Below are 25,436 nucleotides of genomic sequence, written 5' to 3' on the forward strand. Positions count from 1 at the left end.
TCTCCTTTGATATCCGTGGAATGACTAACACTCTCCTTTTAGTGACTGAAGTCTGCAGACAAAGTCTCCGCTACGCTCCTGTGGAGTAGCGGCAGATGGGTTGCATACAATGTGCAAAATTATATTCCAGCATCAGAAGCTGGGTTAGATAGAGGATTGCTAGCATGGCCCAACCCAGAGGGCAGGTAGCTTTAGGGTAGCCCAATGTGCAGTGCCCCAAAGAGGAAATGCATCACCCAAAATCAACTGATTGGCATAAAATTTCCATATGCTAATTTTTGGAAGCTCATTCCAACTTGAGTCCATATCAGATTGTGCTGAGGTTGTTTCCCTTGCTTTTTGCATGAAAATCTGTGTGTACTTTTGTACATATTTTTTTTTCCAAATCTACGCATCCATTGTGAGCATCTTTGAAATGCACACATTCTTTTCCCATTGATTAAAGTGCATTTCTTTGCTTTTTTAATGAATAAATTTTCATGAGCATTTTTCAAAAGTACACATTCTGCGTAATGAATTTATTGCTCTGCCAATCAAATTGCAAGCTCAGAAATACATGTGCTTTGACCACAGACTGCATCTGAGTCCGTATTCAATCTTAAAGGTGCGAAATGGGTAAAATTCTGATCAAAAAGCAATCTGAAATGAATCTCATACATCCCTAGCTAATTTATTTTGTCAATAATTACTATGAATAGAAATATACAATACATCTATTTGAAGGCTCCCTCTTTTTGAAGGGCTGCCAGTCCGTGTCCACTATCACACCTCGACTGATGAAGAGATCCTGAGATCTTGAAAGCTTGCATATTTTTTGTGATCTTTTGGTTGGACTAATAAAGGTATCCCTCTAATATAGATTTGGAAATTTTAAAGATAAAGAACCCTTAAAAGGCAGAGCAGGTAGGGGCCTTGAAGTTGTCCATCAACAGGTGCATCTGGATCTGTGTCTCCTGGACACCGTCTTCCTTCCTTCCTCTATTTATTTATTTTGATATTGTTTAAATGACTGCCCGGGTTCCTCTATTTTTCTGCACTGTTAGGCCGGGAATTGGACTGGCTATCTCCAACACTTTATACACATTACTGATAACACAAAGGACACAGATCTGTTGTCAGATGTCGCCTGGCGAGAATGATCTCATTAAGAGCATAAGTTTAAGAGAGCATCCAGCATCCCTGGGGCTATGCATTAACAGCCAGAGCTATCCTTCCAGTCTTAGTCACTTCCTATAAACACTCAGCTTACGAGCTGGTGGAAAACCAAATGAGAAAAAACCCCTTTCAAGTGCACCAGGAAGAGCAATTCTGCTTTGCCAACAGGTGGATTTGCCTAGAAACATATACGATTGCAAGTTGCTTTGTCCCACTGGCTGCAATATAATAGAAATAACCCGGGCATCGATGGATTTATCTCACAACTCCTCACCCCCTCAATTGTATGTACCATCTGTTTTGACTGGGGGACCTTTCATTCCATAGGGGATCTAATGGATTCTAAGAACTGAAGTTCAATTTTCAGTTTTTGCTCAAGGGAAGAGATTGTTTCATCTGAATACGGCATCAGGGTACCACAGGGGACTGATGCGCTCTTTTGCGTGCCGGAGCCACATTCAGGGTTTATTTATAAATTGAGAAAAGGGAGAAGGTTACACTAAAAATAATTAAATGTGTCAGAATGTAAATAAAACTATCGCAAGGTCATGCAGAGCACACAGGGAGGGGGAGGGGGCAGTCAGATTCTTCTGTTTTGCCAGGAAAAGGATAACAGAAGAATCATAGAATCATAGAATCACAGAATAGCAGAGCTGGAAGGGGCCTACAAGGCCATCGAGTCCAACCCCCTGCTCAATGCAGGAATCCACCCAAAAGCATCCCTGACGGATGGTTGTCCAGCTGCCTCTTGAAGGCCTCTAGTGTTGGAGAGCCCACAACCTCCCTAGGTAACTGATTCCATTGTCGTACTGCTCTAACAGTCAGGAAGTTTTCCTGATGTCCAGCCAGAATCTGGCTTCCTTTAACTTGAGCTCGTTATTCCGTGTCCTGCACTCTGGGAGGATCGAGAAGAGATCCTGGCCCTCCTCTGTGTGACAACCTTTTAAGTCTTTGAAGAGTGCTATCATGTCTCCCCTCAATCTTCTCTTCTCCAGACTAAACATGTCCAGTTGTTTGATCTGTAGAATGGGGTGATGCTAGACACTGTAACTCTGATGCTGCCAACCCTGTTTATGTGTTTGATTTATATTGTATTGTTGTATTTAATGTTGTTCTCCACCTTGATCCAGAGGGAGAGGTGGGTAATAAAGAAATTATTATTATTATTATTATTATTATTATTATTATTATTATTATTATTAATCTGCCTTTCAACCACAGCCCCTGGCTGTTATAAAGTAAGGAGCATTAGGTCTATGCCCAAATTAACAAGTAGGTTCAGCAGGGATCCCATCCCTGGGCCTCCAGATATTTACTAAAATATTTTCATGGTGCATGTGCATCTATGATGTACCAGTCAGGGATGGGGAACCTCTGACCTGTGGGCCAAATTTGGCCAGCGGGGCTGGCCCTTCCAGCTCACAAGGCCTTGGATGAGGCCACTCCCACTCCATTAAGCCCCACCCCAGAAGGAAAGCAGGGAGAGGATTCCCCACTGACTGATTGTAGATTTATTTATTACATTTCTATACTGCCCCATAGCCGAAGCTCTCTGGGCGGTTTACTAAAGTTAAAAAGAGTAAACATTAAAAGTATACAACATTTAAAAACATAAAAACAACAAAATAAAAACAACAGTATCCATTTAAAAACAACAGTTCTGGGGGTCCGTTAAAAAACAAACTTAGCGTTGTTAAACGGTGTTAAATGCCTATGAGAAGAGAAAAGTCTTGACCTGGCGCCTGAAAGATAACAGTGTTGGTGCCAGGTGAGCCTCAGCGGGGAGATCATTCCACAGTTGGGGGGCCACCACTGAAAAGGCCCTCTCCCATCTTCAAAGGCTGCCCCACGTAGAGGGCATTGCAGTAATCTAATTTGGAGGTTACCAGAGTATGGACAACTGAAGCTAGGTTATCCCTGTCCAGATAGGGGCGTAGCTGGGCCACCAACTGGAGTTGGTAGAAGGCACTCTGTGCCACTGAGGCCACCTGAGCCTCAAGTGACAGAGATGGTTCTAGGAGAACCCCCAAGCTATGAACCTGCTCCTTCAGGGGGAGTGCAACCCTATCCAGAACTGGTTGAACACCCCCCATCCGGTCAGAAGAACCACCCCCCAGCAGCATCTCAGTCTTGTCTGGATTGAGTTTCAGTTTATTAGCCCTCATCCAGTCCAGTGAGGATGACCCTTAGTGTGCTTCTCGTGCTAATTGCTTCAAACAACAGGGGAAAGCATGGGTTGGGAGAACCGGTGCCTCCATTCAGCCCCTTGATCGGGGACCCAGCTTTGCTGTGCATGGGCTTTACCACTTCAGAGGTAGGCATGGCCCTACCTCTGAAATCCTCTGGACCATGGAGGAGGTCATCCAGCTCCCAACCCACAAGCAGGTCTCCATCCCTGATCTAGGTGATGTCAAGTGCCAAGCCTCCGGTCCACTTTGTGGTCACACAATGAAGAGGACCTCTTAGTAATAGCTCTTATTCTGCAAGCTAGTGGCAGATCAGCTTTGGCTATAAATGTAATAAAATAAATAAATAAATAAAATGGAGGGAGGGCTATTGATCCTGACAAAGTGTTATGACTGAGCCAGAATTTGAACTCAACCTTCCTCAATCTGGTGCCCGTCAGGTGCGTTGGACTGCAATTCCCATCACTCTCATGGCTGGGAATGTTGGAAGCTGTGGTTCAACACATCTGAAGGACATCGAGTCGAGCAAAGCAGCTCTAGCCAATATAAGAGAGTGGCCAAGAAGCATCAGTTGCCCATGCGGAGAACATATTCCGCACAAGACCTTCCCCAAGTATGGGATTTTGGAGCTCCTTCTTAAAGACCTGCTTTCTCTCCTTTCCCAACAGGCTACCCAGTCGCTATGAACAATGGCTCAGCTGTACTACAAAAAGGTGAACTACTCGCCCTACAGAGACAGGATCCCGTTGCAAATTGTGCGGGCAGAAGCAGAGCTGTCCTTAGAGGAGAAGGCCTACCTCATTGCTGTGGAGAAGGGGGACTATGCCAGTGTGAAGCACTCCTTAGAGGAGGCTGAGATCTACTACAACATCAACATTAACTGCATGGACCCTCTTGGACGCAGTGCCCTTTTAATAGCCATAGAGAACGAGAACCTGGAGATTATGGAGCTTCTCCTGAGCCACAGCGTCTACGTGGGCGATGCTCTCTTGTATGCAATACGGAAGGAAGTGGTGGGGGCCGTGGAGCTCCTTCTGAATTACAGGAAGCCAAGTGGGGAGAAACAGGTAGGTCAAGGAGGGAAGTGGATCCTGCATGGTTTCACTAGGGATGTTGGCGACACCCAGAATGGATTCAAATGAGTTTGGGTTTTGATGAATATGACCCGCGTATTCCCAAGTGGATGGGCTTTTTTCAAGTCTCATGGATTCCGTAGACTTGCAGACCAGTTTTTCACTTTGGGGTAGGGGAAAAAATGTGCACTAATTCACATCAGCGCAACTACGCATTAACATCAGTTAGTGTGAATTTGCACAAGTGTGCATCATGCTCTAGTGGATTAGCACAAGTAGAATGAAATTCTGGTTTAAAAAAGCCCATTCCGTCAATGGGGGGACGACCGATCGAAAGGCAACGAACAATCTGCAAAATGCAGACGGGATGGATTTAACACAGCCTGTGCGTCCCTAGGCGTGACCTTCTTTATCTAACTTGGATGGGGGGACAATGGCCTAATCTACACCAAGCAGGATATTGCACCATGAAAGCGGTATGGAAGTGGTATAGAAAAGGCAGGAGCCGCACTACTGCTTTATAGCAGTATTGAAGTGCACTGACAACGGCTGGGGCCCACTGACACATACCATGTACCACTTTCATACCGCAATATCTTGGTTGGTGTGGCTCCTGCCTTTTATATATGGCTTTCATAGTGCAATATCCTGCTTGGTGTAGATTAGGCCCTTAAGATCTACGATATTTATACGCTCAGACATTGCTGTGTATGGAGGCTTCCGTTTACATGGGTTGCAATGGGGGACAAAGTGGAAACTTGGCAAACGGGGAGTCTGGTATGTGCAACGTTGTACAACGGAGATTGTGGCCATGTATCCTACTTTACATAGGACAGTCCTCTGTTGGAAGGCATCCGGTGGTTGAAGGACTGTCCTGTCCAAGTCTGCTGGTTTTAAGATGCAGAACCATAAAAAGGGAAAACAGGGGCCTAGAGGTTATCCATCCACAGGTAGCATCTGGGCAGGATCTACACTACTGCTTTATAATGGTTTATAACAGTGGTGACAACTGTTTAGGCCCAGGGCACACTACACAAACAGTTTTAAAAACATATTCAAAGTGTTATATCCTGCTTGGTGTAGATCTGGCCCTGGACAGCAGATTGAGCAGGCACACAGGCTATCTCACTGTATTGTATTTCTGTTTAAATTACAGTAATTATTTCCCAATGTGGGTTCTATGTATCTAAATTATCACGGGCAAATGTAACACAGATCTTTGTCTTCTTTGATGGTGATGCATAAGTGAGCACCCTAGTTCTTCAGCTGCGGTTGTGATAGGCTGAGATAGGCCAGGGATACAACTTCGCCAGGAAAAAACAAAACAGTATTGTTGTTTGAACGAATAATCAGTCTGTTGCTTTTATTTTTTTCTTCCAAGAACTTTGTTCCCCCTTTGTTGGAAGTTTGGACTGTAAGCTCCACGTGGCAAGGATCTATCCACATGTCCTCTGAACACCGTTAGCACCTGGACACCTGAGTAGCTGAGTTTTCCGAACAAAATGAACCCAAATGAATTTCTCACACATTCCTAGTTACAGAGCATCCAGTTTATTGTATGGGAGGGAAAAGGATTCAAGTAAATATTTAATACTGTGTTTTACAGAAACAGTGGGAGAAAGACATGCTTTTGCAGGGCATATACAGGCTTTTGAAATCTGTTCTTCCGCACTGTTTGCTGCCACTGTCTCCAGTATATGACAATGTGTGTGTGTGTGTGTGTGTGTGTGTGTTTGTTTCTGGTAGTCCCCCCCCACCTCACCTAGTTAACAAAATACCTTGAGCCAGCCCTGGGGGGAAAATGCGTTTCCCCATCATTTTTCGTGCTGAAAGATTCCATCTTCCCTGAACATAGAAGCACTTCGTTGAAGGCAGACATCTGGATCCCCTGTAACAACTTGGAAATTGTTGCATGGGAAAAGGCCCAGCGAACGAAAGTGAACAAGCATTTGCCCTACTGTTTAACTTTCCTTGGTTGCAACAACAACGACAACAAAAAGGAAATAAAAATAGTAGAGGAAGTTAGTATAATAAATTTACTATTTGTAGAATTAGCAATATTTTGTTTAAGAATATAGAATCATAGAATCATAGAATAGCAGAGTTGGAAGGGTCCTACAAGGCCATCGAGTCCAACCCCCTGCTCAATGCAGGAATCCACCCTAAAGCATCCCTGACAGATGGTTGTCCAGCTGCCTCTTGAATGCCTCTAGTGTGGGAGAGCCCACAACCTCCCTAGGTAACTGATTCCATTGTCATACTGCTCTAACAGTCAGGAAGTTTTTCCTGATGTCCAACTGGAATCTGGCTTCCTTTAACTTGAGCCCATTATTCCATGTACTGCACTCTGGGAGGATCGAGAAGAGATCCTGGCCCTCCTCTGTGTGACAACCTTTCAAGTATTTGAAGAGTGCTATCATGTCTCCCCTCAATCTTCTCTTCTTCAGGCTAAACATGCCCAGTTCTTTCAGTCTCTCTTCATAGGGCTTTGTTTCCAGACCCCTGATCATCCTGGTTGCCCTCCTCTGAACACGCTCCAGCTTGTCTGCGTCCTTATTTATTTATTTATTTATTTATTTATTACATTTTTATACCGCCCAATAGCCGAAGCTCTCTGGGCGGTTCACAAAAATTAAAACCACAAAAAACGTCCTTCTTGAATTGTGGAGCCCAGAACTGGACGCAATACTCTAGATGAGGCCTAACCAGGGCCGAATAGAGAGGAACCAGTACCTGATGTGATTTGGAAGCTATACTTCTATTAATGCAGCCCAAAAGAGCATTTGCTTTTCTTGCAGCCATATCACACTGTTGGCTCATATTCAGCTTGCGATCTACAACAATTCCAAGATCCTTCTCATTGGATCCTATAAAGGTTGGCTCAAGGATCTTTGCACTTTATGGCACATATTTGTAGAGCATTGACAAGGGAATTTAGATGTTCTAAAAGATACATACTTTTCAGCATCAGACAATAGGAAACAAGCCTTAACAAGAGGTGGACTTCCCTTCAACGATGTTAACAGTGAATAGATATATTTGGTTCTAAGATCATTAGAAATAGAGCATTCTAGCAGTATGTGAATAGTATCTTCAATTGGCACAGAATTGCAACCGCGTACTCCTTCCTTCTTAGGAGCTCACTTAAACTAAGAAACATGACATGGAACACCCCTTGGGGCACTCCCAAAATGCAGCGGTTTGTGGCTGTCCGGCTGTCCAAATCAATCAATACTCCTGCCATCCGCAATCCACCTGACCTTTGTGCCTGTCTCTGTGCTGATTTCCAGAACAGACCTGCAACATTAGCCGACGGGGCATAGCAACAGTGTTGCCTAAACAGCCACTGTTGCCCCAAATCTCATCATTGAGAAGGATCTCATCCTTGGAGTGTCCACATCCTGGTCACTGCATGAAATGATGCCTCTGATGATGCTTACATTTATTTCTATAGCACCATTTAGGTAGTCTCCTTAGTAGATCGGGGCCATATGTTTGAGAGATCAAACAGGCATTTAAGGGGAATTTTTTGGTGTCGGGTGAATTTGAAAGTGAAGGGCGGAAAACACCAGTGCTTCAGCCAGCTCCTTGTGGCTTCCATTTTCTTTTTCTACCCCAGAATGACACTATTTCATTATGAAGTAAGAACCTAAGAAGTGCCCTGATGCTGGATCAGACCGAGGGTCCATCTAGTTCACACAGTGGCCAACCAGCCATCGGCCAGGGACCAACAAGCAGGGCATGGTGCTACAGCACCTTCCCACCCATGTTCCCCAGCAACTGGTGCACACAGGCTGACTGTCTCAAATACTAGAGGTAGCACACAACCATCAGGGCTAGTAGCCATGGATAGCCTTCTCCTCCAGGAATGTATCCACCCGCCCTTTTAAAGCCATCCAGATTGGTGGCCATCACTACATAGAATCATAGAATAGCAGAGTTGGAAGGGGCCTACAAGGCCATCGAGTCCAACCCTCTGCTCAATGCAGGAATCCACCCTAAAGCATCCCTGACAGGTGGTTGTCCAGCTGCCTCTTGACTGCCTCTAGTGTGGGAGAGCCCACTACCTCCCTAGGTAACTGGTTCCATTGTCGTACTGCTCTAACAGTCAGGAAGTCATATTGTGGAAGTGAGTTCCATAATTTAACTATGCGCTGTGTGAAGAAGTCCTTCCTTTTATTTGTCCTGGATCTCCCACCCATCAGCTTCATGGGATGACCCCATTGGGTTCTAGTATTTTGAGAGAGGGAGATAAATGTCTCCCTCTCCACATTCTCCGTACCATGCATAATTTCGTACCCCTCTATCCTGTCTCCCCTTCGCCTCCTTTTTTCCAAGCTAAACTATTCCAGTTGAGGCAACCTTCCCTCGTAGGGAAGATGCTCCAGCCTCTTGATCATTTTAGTTGCTCTTTTCTGCACTTTTTCCAGCTCTAGTATAATACCCTTTCTTAGGTGTGGTGACCAGAATTGCAAGGGGCATTCTGGGGCGTGGGGAGCCATCCTTGGATTTTGCCCCATCCCTGAAAATCTCTGGAATGTCTCCCAATTGCACATCCTGCAAATTAAGCTGTAAAAGTGTGTGTGTGTTTGTGTGTTGGGGAGTGGACATTTGGCTCATTAGCGCCTCTCTAATCTGCACGGCGTATTGCAAACTCCTGTATAGACTGCCAATAGTGCTACAAACAGATGCTTTCCAATGTCTGCCCTTTGTGGATTAGCCTGTTGATCATTTTTCCCTCTGCTTCTCCATTTTGTCTCCGAATCCACTGAAGCGTGTTCACTGTTGTGTCAAAGAACTGAGGGATTAATGGGATTTAAGCACAAAAGGCATTGTCTTTCTCACTAACAGGGTGTGCGGCGAGCGACTTTTTTTGATAATAGAGGTAAATAATCCCCAAAGAAAACAATGGAGACATTTGCCAGTTCATCACTATGCCCTTGGAAGTTACATATCAGAAGCAACACCTGTCTACGTCCCAGTGGAGCCTCTCTGAGGCCTCCTGAATACTAAGAAGGACTATAGGTAGATAGGAAACTCGTTAGCATTCACAAAGAGGAGCACCTTTCTGTTGTGGTGTGCCTGAAAGCACACTGCAGCCCTTGCTCAAATATTGCAAGGTTGTGAGGCATGCGTCGGCCAGATCTACACCGTGTGTCAAATCACTGCAAATCTGGAATAAAAAGCAGGTTATCACACTAGGAAAGCAGTATATTACGGTGGTCATATGAAAAGGAGGACAGGGCTCCTGTGTCTTTAACAGTTGTAGAGAAGAGGGGAATTTCAGCAGGTGTCCTTTGTAGGCATGCAACACCTGGTGAAATTCCCTCTTCATCATGACAATTAAAGCTGCAAGTACCCTACCCTCTTTTGTATCTGGTCAAGGGGGCAGGGCTCCTGCAGCTTTAACTGTTGTGATGTAGAGGGAATTTCGCCAGGTGTTGCATGCCTACAAGGACACCTGCTGAAATTCCCTTTTCTATGCAACTGTTAAAGATACAGGAGACCTGTCCTCCTTTTCATAGGGTCACCCTAAGTATATGGAAAGTGGATTGTGGCCCAACAGTTCTCAGTGCACTTCAATACCGCTATAAAGCAGTAGTGTAGAACCATAGAACAGCAGAGTCGGAAGGGCCCTACAAGGCCATCGAGTCCAACACCCTGCTCAGTGCAGGGGGTTGGACTCGATGATCTTCTCTTTAACCCAAGTTGCTCACAGATAAATTTGGCATCTATGTATATCTGATGCCTGGTGCAAATCGCCCAGTACACATGCAATGCTACTGACTCTTTCAACCACGGTGTCTGAAGCTTCCAGAGCCTGGACCACGAGCCTCTGGATCTCTGCACTGCTGCTCCATGTACCATCTTTAAGCAGGTATCAGAATTTCTTCTGATGGTATTGGAAGAGACGGGTCCAAACTCATGGAAGCATAAAATGCAGCTGGTTGCCATGAATTTGGGATTCTCCATCTCTTTACTGTTAAGTTGGCAGCTCTCCTGGTGTGCCCACTGGGGTCAGGTAATTGGTGGGATACTGGTGACCTGGGGGAGATCGTCCACCCCTAAGGCTAACCATTCATGCATCCGATAACCCATGGAACCTTCTGCTATTAAATTATTTTTAATTACTATTTGCTAAAAGACCTGTCATTATTGATGGTGCAGAAGTCAAATATGTCTGTTTCATAGGAGATTGCAGGCTTATTCGACTTGCATGGAATGTTCTGCCATTTCAACTTTTTGAGGGATCTGTAATTGGGCAGAAATGCAGAATTTGTGCAGGACTAAGAGAGAATCCTTCTAGGCCATGAGGTGCTCCCAGCTTCACAGCCCTGGTTAGGAGATCAGACAATATTGCAATTGTGTCGGTCCCCATACTGCTAATGGTGACAACACCCTAATTCTTTCATGGAAGTTTATTTCTGCCATTTCGGCACATTAAGTGCAGTTCTCTGAAAATGTTATTGCAATTGCGGAGATGATTCACAGGATAGTCACTATAACAACCCAGCTCACCACTTTGCTTGAATTAGAGGTGCCTGACAGGAAAACCGAGACGAGGTTTTGTTTACATCTCACGCTTTAGCAATCCACAAGCGAACGAAAGGCCGTTTGAGGGGAGTGCCAGAGTGCGTTTAGCAAAAGAATTCACTGCACTCCTGTTAGAGGAGACGTTTCATTTTATTTTTATTTTACTTTAACCTCCAAGAGAAGTCCACGGGCTAAATTAAGATGTGTGCAGTTCTCAGGGAGACTAAATTCCATCCTGACACTCTTTAAAGAAATAGGAAAATGGCTTAGGTCGGATATCCGTGGTGGGCCAGGAGGGGTCCTGGCAGTTACCCATGGATGCGAGTTGCTGACCCCATCCCTTTTTAGGCTTATCCTGATCTCATATTCATAGTTAAGAGATTCAGCCGCAGCAGCAGCATTACAAACACCTGCATTCGTATCTAGGGATTAGGGGTGAGCCCCGACCATAAGATTTGACGAGGGCCTTAGCTAGACAGGGCGAAATCCTTGGGCAACCCTCAGGATCATCCCTGTGTGTTCACATGACGCACAGGGAACCCTGGGATGAGGGAGGGATGATCTCTCCCTTGCTTCAGGATCTCGCCCTACCCTTCGAGCCCGGTTTTTCCACAGTCCCAGGCTGACCCCGAGACCACGGAATGTGTGGCCGGGTGTTGCGGTTTGTCCCGGTTACTCATGGCTACTCGTGAGGAGCTGTGAACCATGCATGGGGCTCAGAGCTGCTCAGGAGCACTGTGCCCATCAGGGGTGGGAGGGGGGAATATCTATATATCTATATCTATATCCTTTACCTTTTGCATATGAGCGCTCGTTCGCATCTTCCCCTTTAAGAAAAAAACGAAACAAACCAAAATGGTGGGCACGGCGCCTCTCCTTCTGAGGGCATCACGTACCACATGTGAACAGAGGGGGAGATTTCGCGATAAAAATATCGTGAGATCTTCACCCCTCCGTCCTGCTAGACCAGTAGGTCTAGCTAAGGCCTTGGACTGCAGTTTGGCACGTTGGAAAACGCTGTGGTCTGATTTGGCTTAGACCGGGTTCTAGTATTATGAGAGAAAGAGAAAAATGTCTCCTTGTCCTCATTCTCCACTCCATGCATCATTTTGTAAAACGCTATCACATCTCCCCTTTGCCTCCTTTTCTCCAAGCTGAACAATCCAAGCTGTTGTAACCGTCCTTCGTAAATGCTCCAGCCCCTTAACCATTTTAGTTGCCCTTTTCTGCACTTTTTCCAGCTCTACAGTATCTTTTTTTAGGTGCGGTGACCAAAACTGTGCATAGTATTCTTAGTGTGGTCGCACCATAGATTTGTATAAAGGCAGTAGGCTACATATCTGCCGTCGTGAGCAACTTGCCCACAGCAGATGGCTCCAAATTAATATTTGGTTAGTAGATAGGACTTCAACCAGCAGGAATGGCTGTTCCAGAAAGCATCAATATCAAGGGTGAAATCGTTATATGTGCTTGAATTTTGCTTCAAAGGTCAATACAGCCCAAGAGCTTGCTGTTCAGAATCAGAGCTCAGCAGACACCCATCTCCATGTGTTCCGCTCTGGAGAATGCATACTGCAAGAATAAACAGAGGCAAGAGATTTGTTTCGCAGGGGGAAAAAAGAGGAGAACTTTTGCAGTCTTACTGCTAATCCCCTAGAACTTATTAAACAAGGGTGTCCATAATGAATGGTGTTGGCTAACTTAAGTCTGACCTTTTGTTTTATGTAAGCTGCTTTGCAATGGAAGTTAATTCAGAGATTATTCCCCCCCTCCCCAATAATATTATGCATGTGAATCAGTCCGTCCCTGGTTTTTTCCTGCCATGGATTCAAGACATACTTATGGGAAGGCAAATGCTATTTTGGGCTGCATTATAGAAGTATAGCTTCCAAATCGTGTGGGGTACTGGTTCCTCTCTATTCGGCCCTGGTTAGGCCTCCTCTAGAGTATTGCATCCAGTTCTGGGCTCCACAATTCAAGAAGGACACAGACAAGCTGGAGCATGTTCAGAGGAGGGCAACCAGGATGATCAGGAGTCTGGAAACAAAGCCCTATGAGGAGAGACTGAAACAACTGGGCATGTTTAGCCTGGAGAAGAGAAGACTGAGGGGAGACATGAGAGCACTCTTCAAGGACTTGAAAGTTTGTTACACAGAGGAGGGCCAGGATCTCTTCTCGATCCTCCCAGAGTGCAGGACATGGAATAACGGGCTGAAGTTACAGGAAGTCAGATTCTGGCTGGACATCAGGAAAAACGTCCTGATTGTTAGAGCAGTGCGACAATGGAACTAGTTACCTAGCGAGGTTGTGGGCTCTTCCACACTAGAGGCTTTCAAGAGGCAGCTAGACAACCACCTGTCAGGTATGCTTTAGGGTGGATTCCTGCACTGAGTGGGGGGTTGGACTCCATATAGGCCCCTTCCAACTCTACTATTCTATGATTCTATGATTCTATGAAATGGAGAGGAAGATGTGAGGCTGTGTGTATTTGTGTGTGGTGGGGGAGGAAATTTGTGTTCTTCCGCTGGGAGAGAAAGCCCCCTCCATGCCCTTTCCCCTGCATAAGGAAAAGCCACTTTAAGACAACTTCAGAAGAGAGCCTACAGGGCATTATGACATCACTGGCCAATACACCAATCCCATTCTTCTTCACACAACTATTTGCAGAATTCCATCTCACGGAATGGGAGAGATAAGGAAAAATCTGAGCTGGGGGTGGAAGAATCCAGTGTCACTTAGGAATAGAAGCTGTGCATGGAAGTGGTTGCAGATTTGGAGAAAGGAAATAAAAAAGTAGAGATGAGAACATTCCTTTTAGCCTGATTCAGAATTGAAACAATAACAGCATTAACTAATTAAGAGGATATTCACATGGGGGGGGGGGAAATAATCTGCTTCTTCCCCCTCCCGCCAAGATCAATTCCATCTTGAGCAACCTGGCCTCCATGCTTCTTCATGCATCCCATGATGCCATTGGTGTGTGACGAAACCTAGAGGCATCTGCGCACCCTGCAACCCTCCAAACATGGACTGGACCCCTTCCACACACACACACCCCCCAATTTCCTTTTGCAATGGTAAAGAATAATCACTGGCAACACCATTGAAGTTGATAATATGAATTCTGACAACTGGTAACAAGCACTATCCACATGAGTCTATTGCAATCCGAGCCAGATAAGAAATCCTCCCTCCTATTGCTATCGTGAAGCTGCTGCAATGGAAGAAGCTGTGAAGAGCAAGGAGGCTCTCTTTCTCTCTTTCCCCATCTCTCCCTTCCCCCCTTTCCTGGCACACAGAACATGCTGCAGCAGCATTACAGGCACAGGAGAGAGACAGACAGACCGAGAAAGAGACAGTGAGCACAGTGCATAATATAGCGATGGCCAGTGGGGAGAAATGCGCCCCTTTCTGGGTTTGTCAGATTTCCACAGAGCCTCCAGGTCAGGCTATTTCCTGAAATCTGGGAACATAATTGGTTCCCCTCCAACTAAAATCACCATTTCCCCAGGATCTCAAGGTGGTACCTTTGGGCGCCAATTGTGACTGTAATTTGCTTAATTTGCACAAATTCCAGCTGTAATTTGCTTAACTTGAGCAAATTTCAGCAGTCATTAGCTCACACTATGACTGTACCTTGTGTGAATTTTGCAAACGCGTGGCTGAAATTTGTGCAAATGTTGTTTTATGCAAAATGTTTTTTTACGGAAATTCTGTCACCTGGCGCAACTTGTGGAAGACAGAACGGAGCCCGGTGGGCCGAGCTGACAAAAGTGTGTCAAGGTCCACCCCTCCTACCAAATTCCTCTAACATCCCTAGCATAGTGAAGGCACGTGCAATGCATAGTTAAACTATGTGATTTGCTACCGCAACCTGTAGTACTGGCCTTCAATTTGGATGGCTTTTAAAAACTAGTTAAAGAAACTCATGGAGGATAAGGGCCATCAATGGCTACTAGCCCTGATCACTACATAGTGTTTTCAGTATCAGAGGCACAATGCTTCTGCGTGCCATTTGCGGGGAACACATGTGGAAGGGCGCTATTGCACACATGCCCTACTTGGCTACTGTGGGGACAAAATGCTGGATGAGATGGATGCTTGATCTGATCTACCATGGCTCTTCTGATGTTCTTATAGGAGAACTAACTAAGGCCGTAGCTAGACCTAAGGTTTATCCCAGGATCATCCCGGGTTCGTCCCTGCCTGAGCGCTGGATGCCCTGTGTGGCACTTAGATGAACAGGTTTGACCCCAGGACAATCCTGGGATAAACCTTCGGTCTAGCTACGGCCTAACTAACTACGTGCTGTCTGAAGAAGTCCTTTTTATCTGCCCTGGACCTCCCACCATATGTGCTGGACTGCAGTCTGGAGTTGCTGAGGACTGTTTGCAGGCAAATCTTGCGCCACAACACTGTGCTCCCCCCTGCCCCAGCAGAGGGGAGGGGAAGAATGTCTTAACCCTCGACGACCTTCATTTTATCTCCTGTAAATCTCCTCTAAATCTCACCCAGATGTGTGTTTGCCCTGTTGAATTTGGGAAACTAGTGAACAGAGGAAGACTTAGAAGCTCTCTGTCCATTATAAGAGCAACGCTCCCCTTCCACCTTGTGATGGAGTAGCAGCAGCAGCAGCAGCAACAGGCTCTCTCAACCCTGGTATTTGCCACCCAATGTATTATTATTATTATTATTATTATTATTATTATTATTATTATATTTATTTGTATCCCGCCTTTTGCCCAATGCTGGGCCTCAAGGCGGCCTTACAAAGTTTAAAATATACATGGGGAAAGGGGAAGGGAAACAAAACCATAAACAATTAAAAAAAATACACAACAAAATTATATGACATTAACATAGATGGAGGGCTGGATTATTCTCCAAAGGCCTGCTTGAACAAAAAAGTTTTAGCCTGCTTCCAAAAGCCCATCAAGGAGGGAGCCAGCCTAGCTTCCCCGGGAAGAGAGTTCCAGAGCACTGGAGCAGCCACCGAGAAGGCCCTCTCCCGTGTTCCCACCAAGCGTGCCTGTGAAGAAGGTGGGACTGAAAGAAGGGCCTCTCCAGAAGATCTCAAAGCACGGGCAGGCTCATAAGGGAGAATACGTTCTTTCAAATAACCTGGACCTGAACCATGTAGAGCTTTATAGGTCATAACCAGCACTTTGAATTGTGCCCGGAAACAGACTGGAAGCCAGTGGACCTGTTCTAACAGGGGAGTTGTGTGCTCCCTGTAACCAGCCCCGGTCAACAACCTGGCTGCAGCTCTTTGAACCAGCTGGAGTTTCCGAACAATCTTAAAGGCAGCCCCACGTAGAGCGCGTTACAGTAATCCAATCGGGATGTAACTAAGGCATGTGTCACCGTGGCCAGGTCCAACATCTCTAGAGATGATCTCTCACTGGGTGGGATGTAGGTCGGATGAATGGAAATGGCTTTGATGGCACCATCCTATGCACATTTAGACAGGGGGGAAAAGGCCTTCAACTCCCAGGATTCCCCCAGTCAGCCATGTTGATTGGGGAACGTTGGGAGTTTTGGGATTAGTATTATTTATTTATTTATTTATTTATTACATTTCTATACCGCCCAATAGCCGGAGCTCTCTGGGTGGTTCACAATCTCATCATCATCATCATCATCATCATCTAAATGTGCATAGGATTGTGATCTAAGCTGAACATCAATCCCTCCCCTTAGAATAACTCTCCCTAAAGAAAGCTAAGCAAAACTTCTGCTGAATTGCATACATGTTAATAATTACAACAACTATCCATAGCATTGCTTTATTGAGCCTGTTTTCTTTCGATTTAAAACTATCTTATCCATAAAATGTACATTGTATAAAATGCAGCCATACAAGGTATTAAGAGAATTTGAGTGGGTAAAGCTCTTTAGCAAGATTAATTGCCAGTCTTTTTTCTTTCTTTCTTTCCAAAATGTACTGTTGATTCTTAGTCATTCTTATCACCAAAATTCTGATTCCTGGCATTTAAATAGCTCTGAAGCTGGAGCAATGGGGGAGGGGAAGGAATGGCAGAGCACATATATACCCCTTTGTGTGCCCGTGTTTTAAGTGAGAAGCATCACAATGTGGAACACAAGACTGTATCAGAAGATTTACTCCTTTATTATCAGCACAAGGAACATATCTGAGCTGTCACCTGGAAACAAGCAGTTAAGCTAGAAAGCTGGGCTGTGTTCAGATGACACCTTAAACCACAGCTTTAACCACAGTGGTTAAGCCAGAAAGCTGGGCTGTGTTCAAATGACACCTTAAACCACAGCTTTAACCACAGTGGTTAAGCCAGAAAGCTGGGCTGTGTTCAGACGACACCTTAAACCATGGCTTTAACCACAGTGGTTAAGCCAGAAAGCTGGACTGTGTTCAGATGACACATTAAACCACACCTTTAACCATGGTGACTAAGGCAAAAAACATTATTCACCATGGTTAAAGCCATGGTTTAAGGTGTCTTCTGGACATGCCCCAGTTTTCTGGCTTAACCACTGTGGTTAAAGCCATGGTTTAAGGTGTCTTCTGAATGGGGCCATTATCTTTTCTAGGTATCTTTAAATAACATTAATCAGCCTTTCCCCAATCTGGTGCCCTCCCAAGGTGTTGGACTACAATCCCCAACATCCCCAGCCAACATAGCGATTGCGGAAGGTTGGCAGAAATGAAATATAGCAGAGGCCTTTAATAACTGGAGGAGTGGTACTATAAAGCCTGCAATTCATCACCACAATAAACTACTCTAGTGTGTTTATTATAACCACTAAAGTGAGAAGTCATAAACAGAAGAGAAGGGATTAGCTTTTCCATTACTTAATGCATACAGACGGATGCCTGGCACTTAATAAATTGCTGAGAAATGATATGAAATCCTCCAAGCCATCCTTATTCATTTGGAACATCTGAAGAAAGGCCGAGAGAGAAACCAAGATGAAAACGTCAGTCTTAAACTAGATGCTGAAGATCTAAGTTTGGGGTTGCGCACCACCAATCCTCCACTCCATTGGGTGACCATTTACGCCATCACCAAAACAGCGGAAATACGTCATCAGAAAAAGAGGTCAAAAGAAGACACCCATCTGCATAAAATGTGCTCATGCAATTTTAGAAGTATAGCTTCCAAATAATAGAAGTATAACTTCCAAATCGCGTGAGGTACTGGTTCCTCTCTATTTGGCCCTGGTTAGGCCTCCTCTAGAGTATTGCATCCAGTTCTGGGCTCCACAACTCAAGGACGCAGACAAGCTGGAGCATGTTCAGAGGAGGGCAACCAGGATGATCAGGGGTCTGGAAACAAAGCCCTTTGAGGAGAGACTGAAACAACTGGGCGTGTTTAGCCTGGAAAAGAGAAGATTAAGGGGAGACATGATAGCACTCTTCAAAGACTTGAAAGGTTGCCACACAGAGGAGGGCCAGGATCTCTTCTCGATCCTCCCAGAGTGCAGGACACGGAATAACGGGCTCAAGTTACAGGAAGCCAAATTCCGGCTGGACATCAGGAAAAGCTTCCTGACTGTTAGAGCAGTATGACAATGGAACCAGTTACCTAGGGAGGTTGTGGGCTCTCCCACACTAGAGTTATTCAAGAGGCAGCTGGACAGCCGTCTGTCAGGTATGCTTTAAGGTGGATTCCTGCACTGAGTGGGGGGTTGGACTCGATGGCCTTATAGGCCCCTTCCAACTCTACTATTCTATGATTCTAGATGTGTAGATGGAAATTCAGAAATAATGGTTATAATTTTAATCAAAAATACAACACATCTCTTCATGCTGGAGGAGACTATGTCCAGGGGGGCGGTGTGTCTTCCCTGCTCAGGCTGCTGCTGTCCACATCATGCTAAATCTGGATGGGCAACTCCAAGGCACACCATCAGCGTAGTCCCATGAAGTCTCTCTTGCTGAATTTAGGATTGTCAATTGGTCCCACCTGCCCAAATTATTGATTTATTTTATTTTAACATAGCATCTCTATACCCCTTCATATCTAGATAGATTCCGGAGTGGTGAACAACAAGAGATTAGATTCACAAAGGATAAACTGAATAAAACATATTAAAATTATTCTTTAAAAAACAGAATGTAAGGCTGATCAAGCAAGGAAGGCTTCCTGGAAAAGAGCTGTTTTCAGGAAGTACTGAAGACAGTGTTGGCACTTGCCTGATCTCCAGAGGCAGTAAGTTCCAGAGGAAGGAAGCCACCACACTGAAGGCTCTCCTCCTCGTGGACTCCACTGGGAGCATGACCTCTGATGTCCCCAGTGATTGGGAAGGTTGGTAAAGGAGAAAGTGCTCTCTCAGGAATATGGTGTACCAAATGCCATGGCTAGCCCAGTTTTCTTGCTTCCTGGCTGCCAGAGAAGCGAGAGGCAAGGCTATTTCCCACCCCCAGCTGCATGACCTTAAGTGAGCTGATTCTGCCCCCAAGGCCACCAGAAGAACTGCTGGGTTCTGCCCCCAGGTCTGCCTTAGCAGTGGTCAGTCTAGCTAAAAAGGGCAAGGCTCCTGCAACTTTCACTGTTGCGATGAAGAGGGAATCTCACCAGGTGCTAAATGCATACAAATGACACCTGCTGAAATTCCCTTTTCATCACAACAGTTAAAGATACAGGAGCCCTGTCCTCCTTTCCATAGGGCCGCCCTACTGGTTGGACCACAGTGGAAACAAAGGACTGGAGAGGCCTTTGGCCTGATCCAGCATGGCATTTCTTATGTTCTTATGAGTTGTAGTCCCAAGCATCTGTAGGGCACCAGGTTGGAGAAGGTTCTTCTAGATTGGTACCAATTTGCAATTTCTTCCTACGATTTGGTACAGCTGCAGTGTGGTGTGCTAATTTGAGACCGTACCCAGAATGACTCCAGAATTGTCCCTGAGTAGTAATACCCAATTTGGAACCTTGCCTGTGTGTGTAACTCAAATAGCAGAGAAGCAACAATTGCAGTCTGAGCAATAAATAGCAGTAACATCTTCTGACAGTCTATGCAGTTCCAGTGCATTTCTTAAATGCACGGATGAACAAAGCAAGTACTGATTAGTTTTGAAGCCGCTGTCAGAGGCCCAAAGCACACCTGCTACCTCTGTATGCAAGCTAGTCCCAAAGGGATATTTCACTTCTTAAAGACTTGAATATGCAGCCACATTAAAGTATAAACAAACCAGTCAGTATGAATGGCAAAGGTCTCTTTTCTCCCCATCCTTCAAAAGTCCTGTCTTTCCTCCTCCTTGCGATGCCATCAAAATCTGGAACACACAAAAATTGTTTACGATAGCCTCCATGTTAAAGACAGTATTGGCTGGAATCTTGAGTTGTTCCATCAAAGGCATCAAGATTACTCTGATTTAGTTAAATGGCTTGGGGACCAAAAGTATGAGAGAGAAAGAGAACAGTCCAAATTCTGGGCTCCTCCAGGGCTAATCTACACAACCAAATTGGCATGTAAAGTGGAGCCATGTGAAGTGATGTGCATGATTTATATTTTTACATATATATCACACATTTTTCTTCAGGGAGGCCAAGGTATCACACATTCTCCTCCTCTTTTCCATTTTATTCTCACAACAATCCTGTGAGGTAGGTTAGGCTGATAATCAGGGCCCAAAGTCATGCAGTGAGCTACGTGGCTTAAGTATGGACCAAAAGCCCGGTTTTCCCAGTCCCAATCTTCTAACCACTACACCACACGGGTTCTCAGAACCCATTGTTGGAACACCTGTGTGACTGCCCATTTTGCAAATGTGGGTTACATTTCCTGCAGCCTCCAAACTCACTTTCAACAGCTCTGCGGAAATGAAGTTATTGCATGTTGGCAACAGGGAGAGATGGACCTGTCAATGCTGGTTTCTCTCAGTGTTTCATTTCCCCATTATTAAAAAGTTTGGTCCATCTCTAACTGTGAGAATTTCTCCAGTCTTAAGTTTGGTTCATCCTGGACTCTGCAGATTTTTGTTTTAAAGTTTGCAATGCAAATCCTTTAGCTTTCGTATGCTCATTTCCCTAATGCGTGCAGTTTTGCCTAATATGCATACTCATTTTTGCAAGCAAGTTTCCTAATAGAATGCATTTTTGAACGTCGCTTTCCTAACGTACCTCTTTTTTGATTGGCCAAAATCAGAAAAGTGCAAATTTTTGAAGAATAACTTGAGTTTTAGTTCGCACAGTGGTTCAGTAGTGTGAAACTAGACATGTTTGAACAAATTTCTTCCCCATACCTAGGGAGAAGCAAGCCAACACAAAATCACTTCACACAAATCCAGCCGGCATTTATTCTCAACATCCCCTTTGGCGCTTAACCCTTGATAAAGTCTATTGGCTCTTAACCTTTGGTAAAGATAAGGACCAAGGGGTCAAGTCCTTTCTTGATCTGGGAGAATACCGTTTTCCACACCTATTTTTCAAAGGAGAATTTGGATTGATGGAACAGAGCTTTTTAACCCTGCAGTTTTCAGGCTGTGTCCTGAGTGAAGATGAGGGAAAACAGGAGAAAGAATGCCACAAAAGGGTGTGGGAAAAGAGGATAAGTGTAGGCTGGTATTTGTCAAAAGATATTGTTTTTATTTAAAAGTTCAAGAAGGCTCAATGTTTCGGATCATCAGATCCTTCATCAGGAGCTACAATTGAAATAATACAAATACCATATCAACACACTAAAATATACAAAACAACGCCCATATTATAGATAATAAACATGGTTTTTCTGAAAGGTTTTATCTAATTAAGATTTCTATTAATGCTTTATTTTTTTGTTATCATTATAGCATGATTCCTGTCTTGGGAACATGCCCGTTTACAGTTACATGAAAATGCTCTGTGTTAGCAGCTGACCAAACTAAACCATACTGAGCAGATAAGAGATACTGACGTATAGCGCTAAATGCAGAGATAATCTACTAGTCATAAAGAATAATCATAGAAAACTATATTTAACTCATTGACAACTTTTGTTGTTGTTAGGAACTGAGTGACCAAATGACTCTGGAGTTCCTCTGAAGCTTATCAATAAAGAGTTCAATCACGATAGGTGAATGTTAATAGCAAACAGCTCACCGGTCATTTTCAATAGTCCCTTAAAATGCACAACTGCACTGTCATGTCGGGTATACTTTAAGGTAGCCTCCCCCAACCTGACCATGCACCGTGTCCTGCTTGTTCATCCCTGGCCGACAGCTGCTTGGCCCCTGTGTGAACAGCATGCTGGACTAGATGGACCCTTGGTCTGATCCAGCATCAGGGCTCTTCTGATGTTCTGGTGCGAAAGAGGAAAACTGAAAGAAAGGGATGGGTGTCACACATCCCTGATTCCAGTTATACAGTTTTGTTCAGACTACATCATAGACCGCTGCCCCTGAGATCTTTTGACAATGCTTTCCATGAAGTACTTTTGACAGTCACAAGGCAAATGTGTGCAGCGTTCACCTGCCATTAGTCACGCTCTGAGGAGACGAGGGCGTTCGGTTGGAGAGCGCGCACATGAAGTGCCGGGTGCCGTGGATGCCAGCCACAAACAGGGTTGGCCAGGTTACAGATGGAATTGTTTGGAAAGGTCGCTGCGCACTCACGTTTCAGCTTTCTGAGCTCCAGATGTCGATAATAAGCCGCAACGGGGGGATGCATTAGCTCCAGGCTTAGCTGTGAGGTACACTGATAACTTAATAGCACACGGCTGTGGGGCTGACGGCTTTTTGACTATTTACATCTCATTCTCTTTTAAGCGTTTCTCGCGCCCTCCTCCCTTCTCCACTTTAAAGTGGAGGTGAGCAAGCCACAATTCTTTCTTCTGAATAACAGTTTGAACTTAACACACACACAGAGAGAGAGAGAGAGAGAGAGAGAGAGAGAGAGAGAGAGAGAACCGTGCACATGGCGCTGGGCGGGCTTTTGATCAGTCATTTCGCTATGCACAGCAAAGCTTGCAATTTGTGCATTCAGGTGTTACGTTATGTGCTTCCTTGCTCATCCTTTCACGAAAGGTGAGTTTACACAATCAGCACGTGTCGTTATCGTTGGGGCTTGGGCTACTCGAATGTAGGAGGCCTCTGAGAATGTTTGTTTTCAAGCAGGCCTCCTGTTTGAGCTTTGCAAAACCTCAGGCATGGAGGGCAAATCTGCCCCTCTGGAGTTCACCACATAGCCACACCCCTTCCCCTTGGCCCCTCCCCCTTTCCCCTCACCACAGATCATTGGGGGGTTTCCTGGCTTTTGTGCAATTCCCACCCCCACCCCTTATTCTAAAAGTTTAAAAGGCCGCTCCTAAGGCTTACTTACTGGCAGTAAGAGCTTTAAGCTAAGCTATGCTGGTATTTGGAGGATTTTGCATTTAGCCCCTCCCCCTCCCATGGAAATGTGGTCCCTGAGAGCTTCTCTGAAACAGAATTGGGCCCTGGGGCTGAAAACCCTGACTCATGTAAGAATATAAGAAGACCCCTGAAGCTGCATCAGACCAAGGGTCCATCTAGTCCATCATTCTGCTCATTCAGTGGCCAAACAGCTGTCGACCGGGAACCCATAAGCAGGGCATGATGAGTGCAACAGCACTTTCCCACCCATGTTGCCCAGCAACTGGTGTATATTAGCATATTGCCTCTGATACTCTAGGTAGTGTAGAGCCAGCAGGACTCGTAGCCACTGATAGCGTTTGATGGACTTCCACCACCACCTTGTACTTAGAACAGGGTTCTCCGTTAGACCCTAAATGGCAAAGTTTGCACATTGTGGCCTCCTAGTGACAGACCACAGCTTTACAGATTCCACTCCCACCCACCCCAAATGCAATGGAGCATTTAAAAGATCTTTCCATTGCCGTATCATAGGGCTCGTAATTGATTTGTGGCTGGATGCATCCAATGCCCAAAATGGCTGTCTAAACTGGGCTCCAGTCTGAGATCCGGCAGCTTGCCTGTTCCTCTGCACGATTCCTCTGTCTGGACTGGCATTTTGAACCCAGGACTCCTCTTGCTCTCTGAGAGTGTTCTTCTTCACACTGTCTCTGAACTTGAAGCTGCCTCTTCACTAAACGTCTCTTCATTTCATCAGTCAACAGAGGCCTTGGTGCTGCTGTCGCTCTCAAATCCGCTTTATATTGTCCAAGGTGGTGAGTGAATATTCTCCAGTCAACCGTTCAGGTCTTGCGTGTGTGTCTGGGGTGGCAGGAGGAGGCCCAGGCAATTGTTGGATGGTGTCAGAACTTTCGGGGGAAACGTTTTGGGGAAATGTAAAAAGCTAGTGGAGAGAAGCTGGCAGAAGGGATCATGGACTGGTAGAGGAGTTGACTAGGAATATTTCAGTGCTCAGATTTGACAGTTCCTTGACCTGTGTGGGAGACCTGCAGCCATGTGGTTTTATGTACGCATCACCAAAAAAGAAATGCATCATCACCCTACACAAAAAAGGGCATTCATTTGCATAAAATGTGCCTGTGCTAATGTATATGTAGAGAGGACATTTTGGAATAATGGCTGTACTTTAAATCAGGGGCGGACAATTTGTACCCTTCCAGATTCCCCCCTCCCTACAACACCCAACAGCTTCAGCCGATGGTGAAGGGGGAGGAGGATCTACAGGGATCCCAGCTGCCCACCCCAGTTTTAAATAGTAAGTTTGTGATCAGGTGTCCCCTTTAACTGTTGATGGGGAACTCCAAGGCCGTGGTCTCCCTTCCTATGGTTGTTTCTCTTTAAAGCAGGCTTGGACTGGACTGCCCTTCAAAGACAGGACATCTTCAACCAAAGGGTTGTCCTCTGCAAGCCTGTCAGCTAGGACAGCCTTTCTGAACCTGGTGCTCTCCATACGTTTTGGACTACAACTTCCATCTGACCATTGCCCATGCTGGCTGGAGCCAACTGGGCTCTGTAATCCAAAACTTCTGGAGGGCATCAAGTTGGAGAAGGCTGAACTAGAGGACTGTCCTCTGTAAAGTAGGACACATGGCCACCATCCTAAGTGCCTTGGCCTAGTTCTGTCAGCTTCCATTTTGATCCCGTGCTCCATCTTGGACTGCATAGACACTTAGCTAGCTCTTAAAGGTTGATGGGCATGACTCATCCTCCTCAAATGGCATTACTCACGTGGAAGTATCAACCGCTTTGGGCATGATCCCCCTGGTAAGACACCATCAAAGCTTCTGTAACCACTTCCGGACTCTCCTGAATCCATCAGCAGGAACATGATGCAGCCAGGAATCGGGATACAGCTACACACAAGGCACAATTCTCTGTTTAGAGCATGTAAAGAAGCCATATTTTACCATATGTAATTCGTGTGAGCCTGTGTAGTGCACAGCCTGTGTGGTGCAGTGGATAGAGCAGGGGTAGGTGACCTTGTGGGGCTGTGGGCTTATTTGGGAATTTGAGAAACTGTCCTGGGCACCACCACAAAATGGCTGCCATGGGAGGTGAGGTGTCATTGGACTAGTAACCTGCCCCAAAGACTGAGGAACAAGGCAGAGGTGGAGTCTGAAACCCAGCGCGCTAAACAACAGC

At 45.4% G+C, this 25,436-nt stretch overlaps 1 protein-coding gene across 2 annotated transcripts in view; it reads left to right on the forward strand.

Moving 5' to 3' along the window:
* Nucleotides 1-4,030: 4,030 nt before the first annotated feature.
* TRPC5 (transient receptor potential cation channel subfamily C member 5) overlaps nt 4,031-25,436 on the forward strand; it is a 106,331-nt gene continuing 84,925 nt past the window's right edge. For both annotated transcript variants that reach the window (XM_063142088.1, XM_063142089.1), the window contains exon 1: nt 4,031-4,408. In XM_063142088.1, coding sequence (XP_062998158.1) covers nt 4,031-4,408 — 378 coding nt within the window. The remainder of the gene's footprint in view (nt 4,409-25,436) is intronic.

This window comes from Elgaria multicarinata, chromosome 15, assembly GCF_023053635.1.
Source record: "Elgaria multicarinata webbii isolate HBS135686 ecotype San Diego chromosome 15, rElgMul1.1.pri, whole genome shotgun sequence".
In the NCBI taxonomy this organism is placed as follows: Eukaryota; Metazoa; Chordata; class Lepidosauria; order Squamata; family Anguidae; genus Elgaria; species Elgaria multicarinata.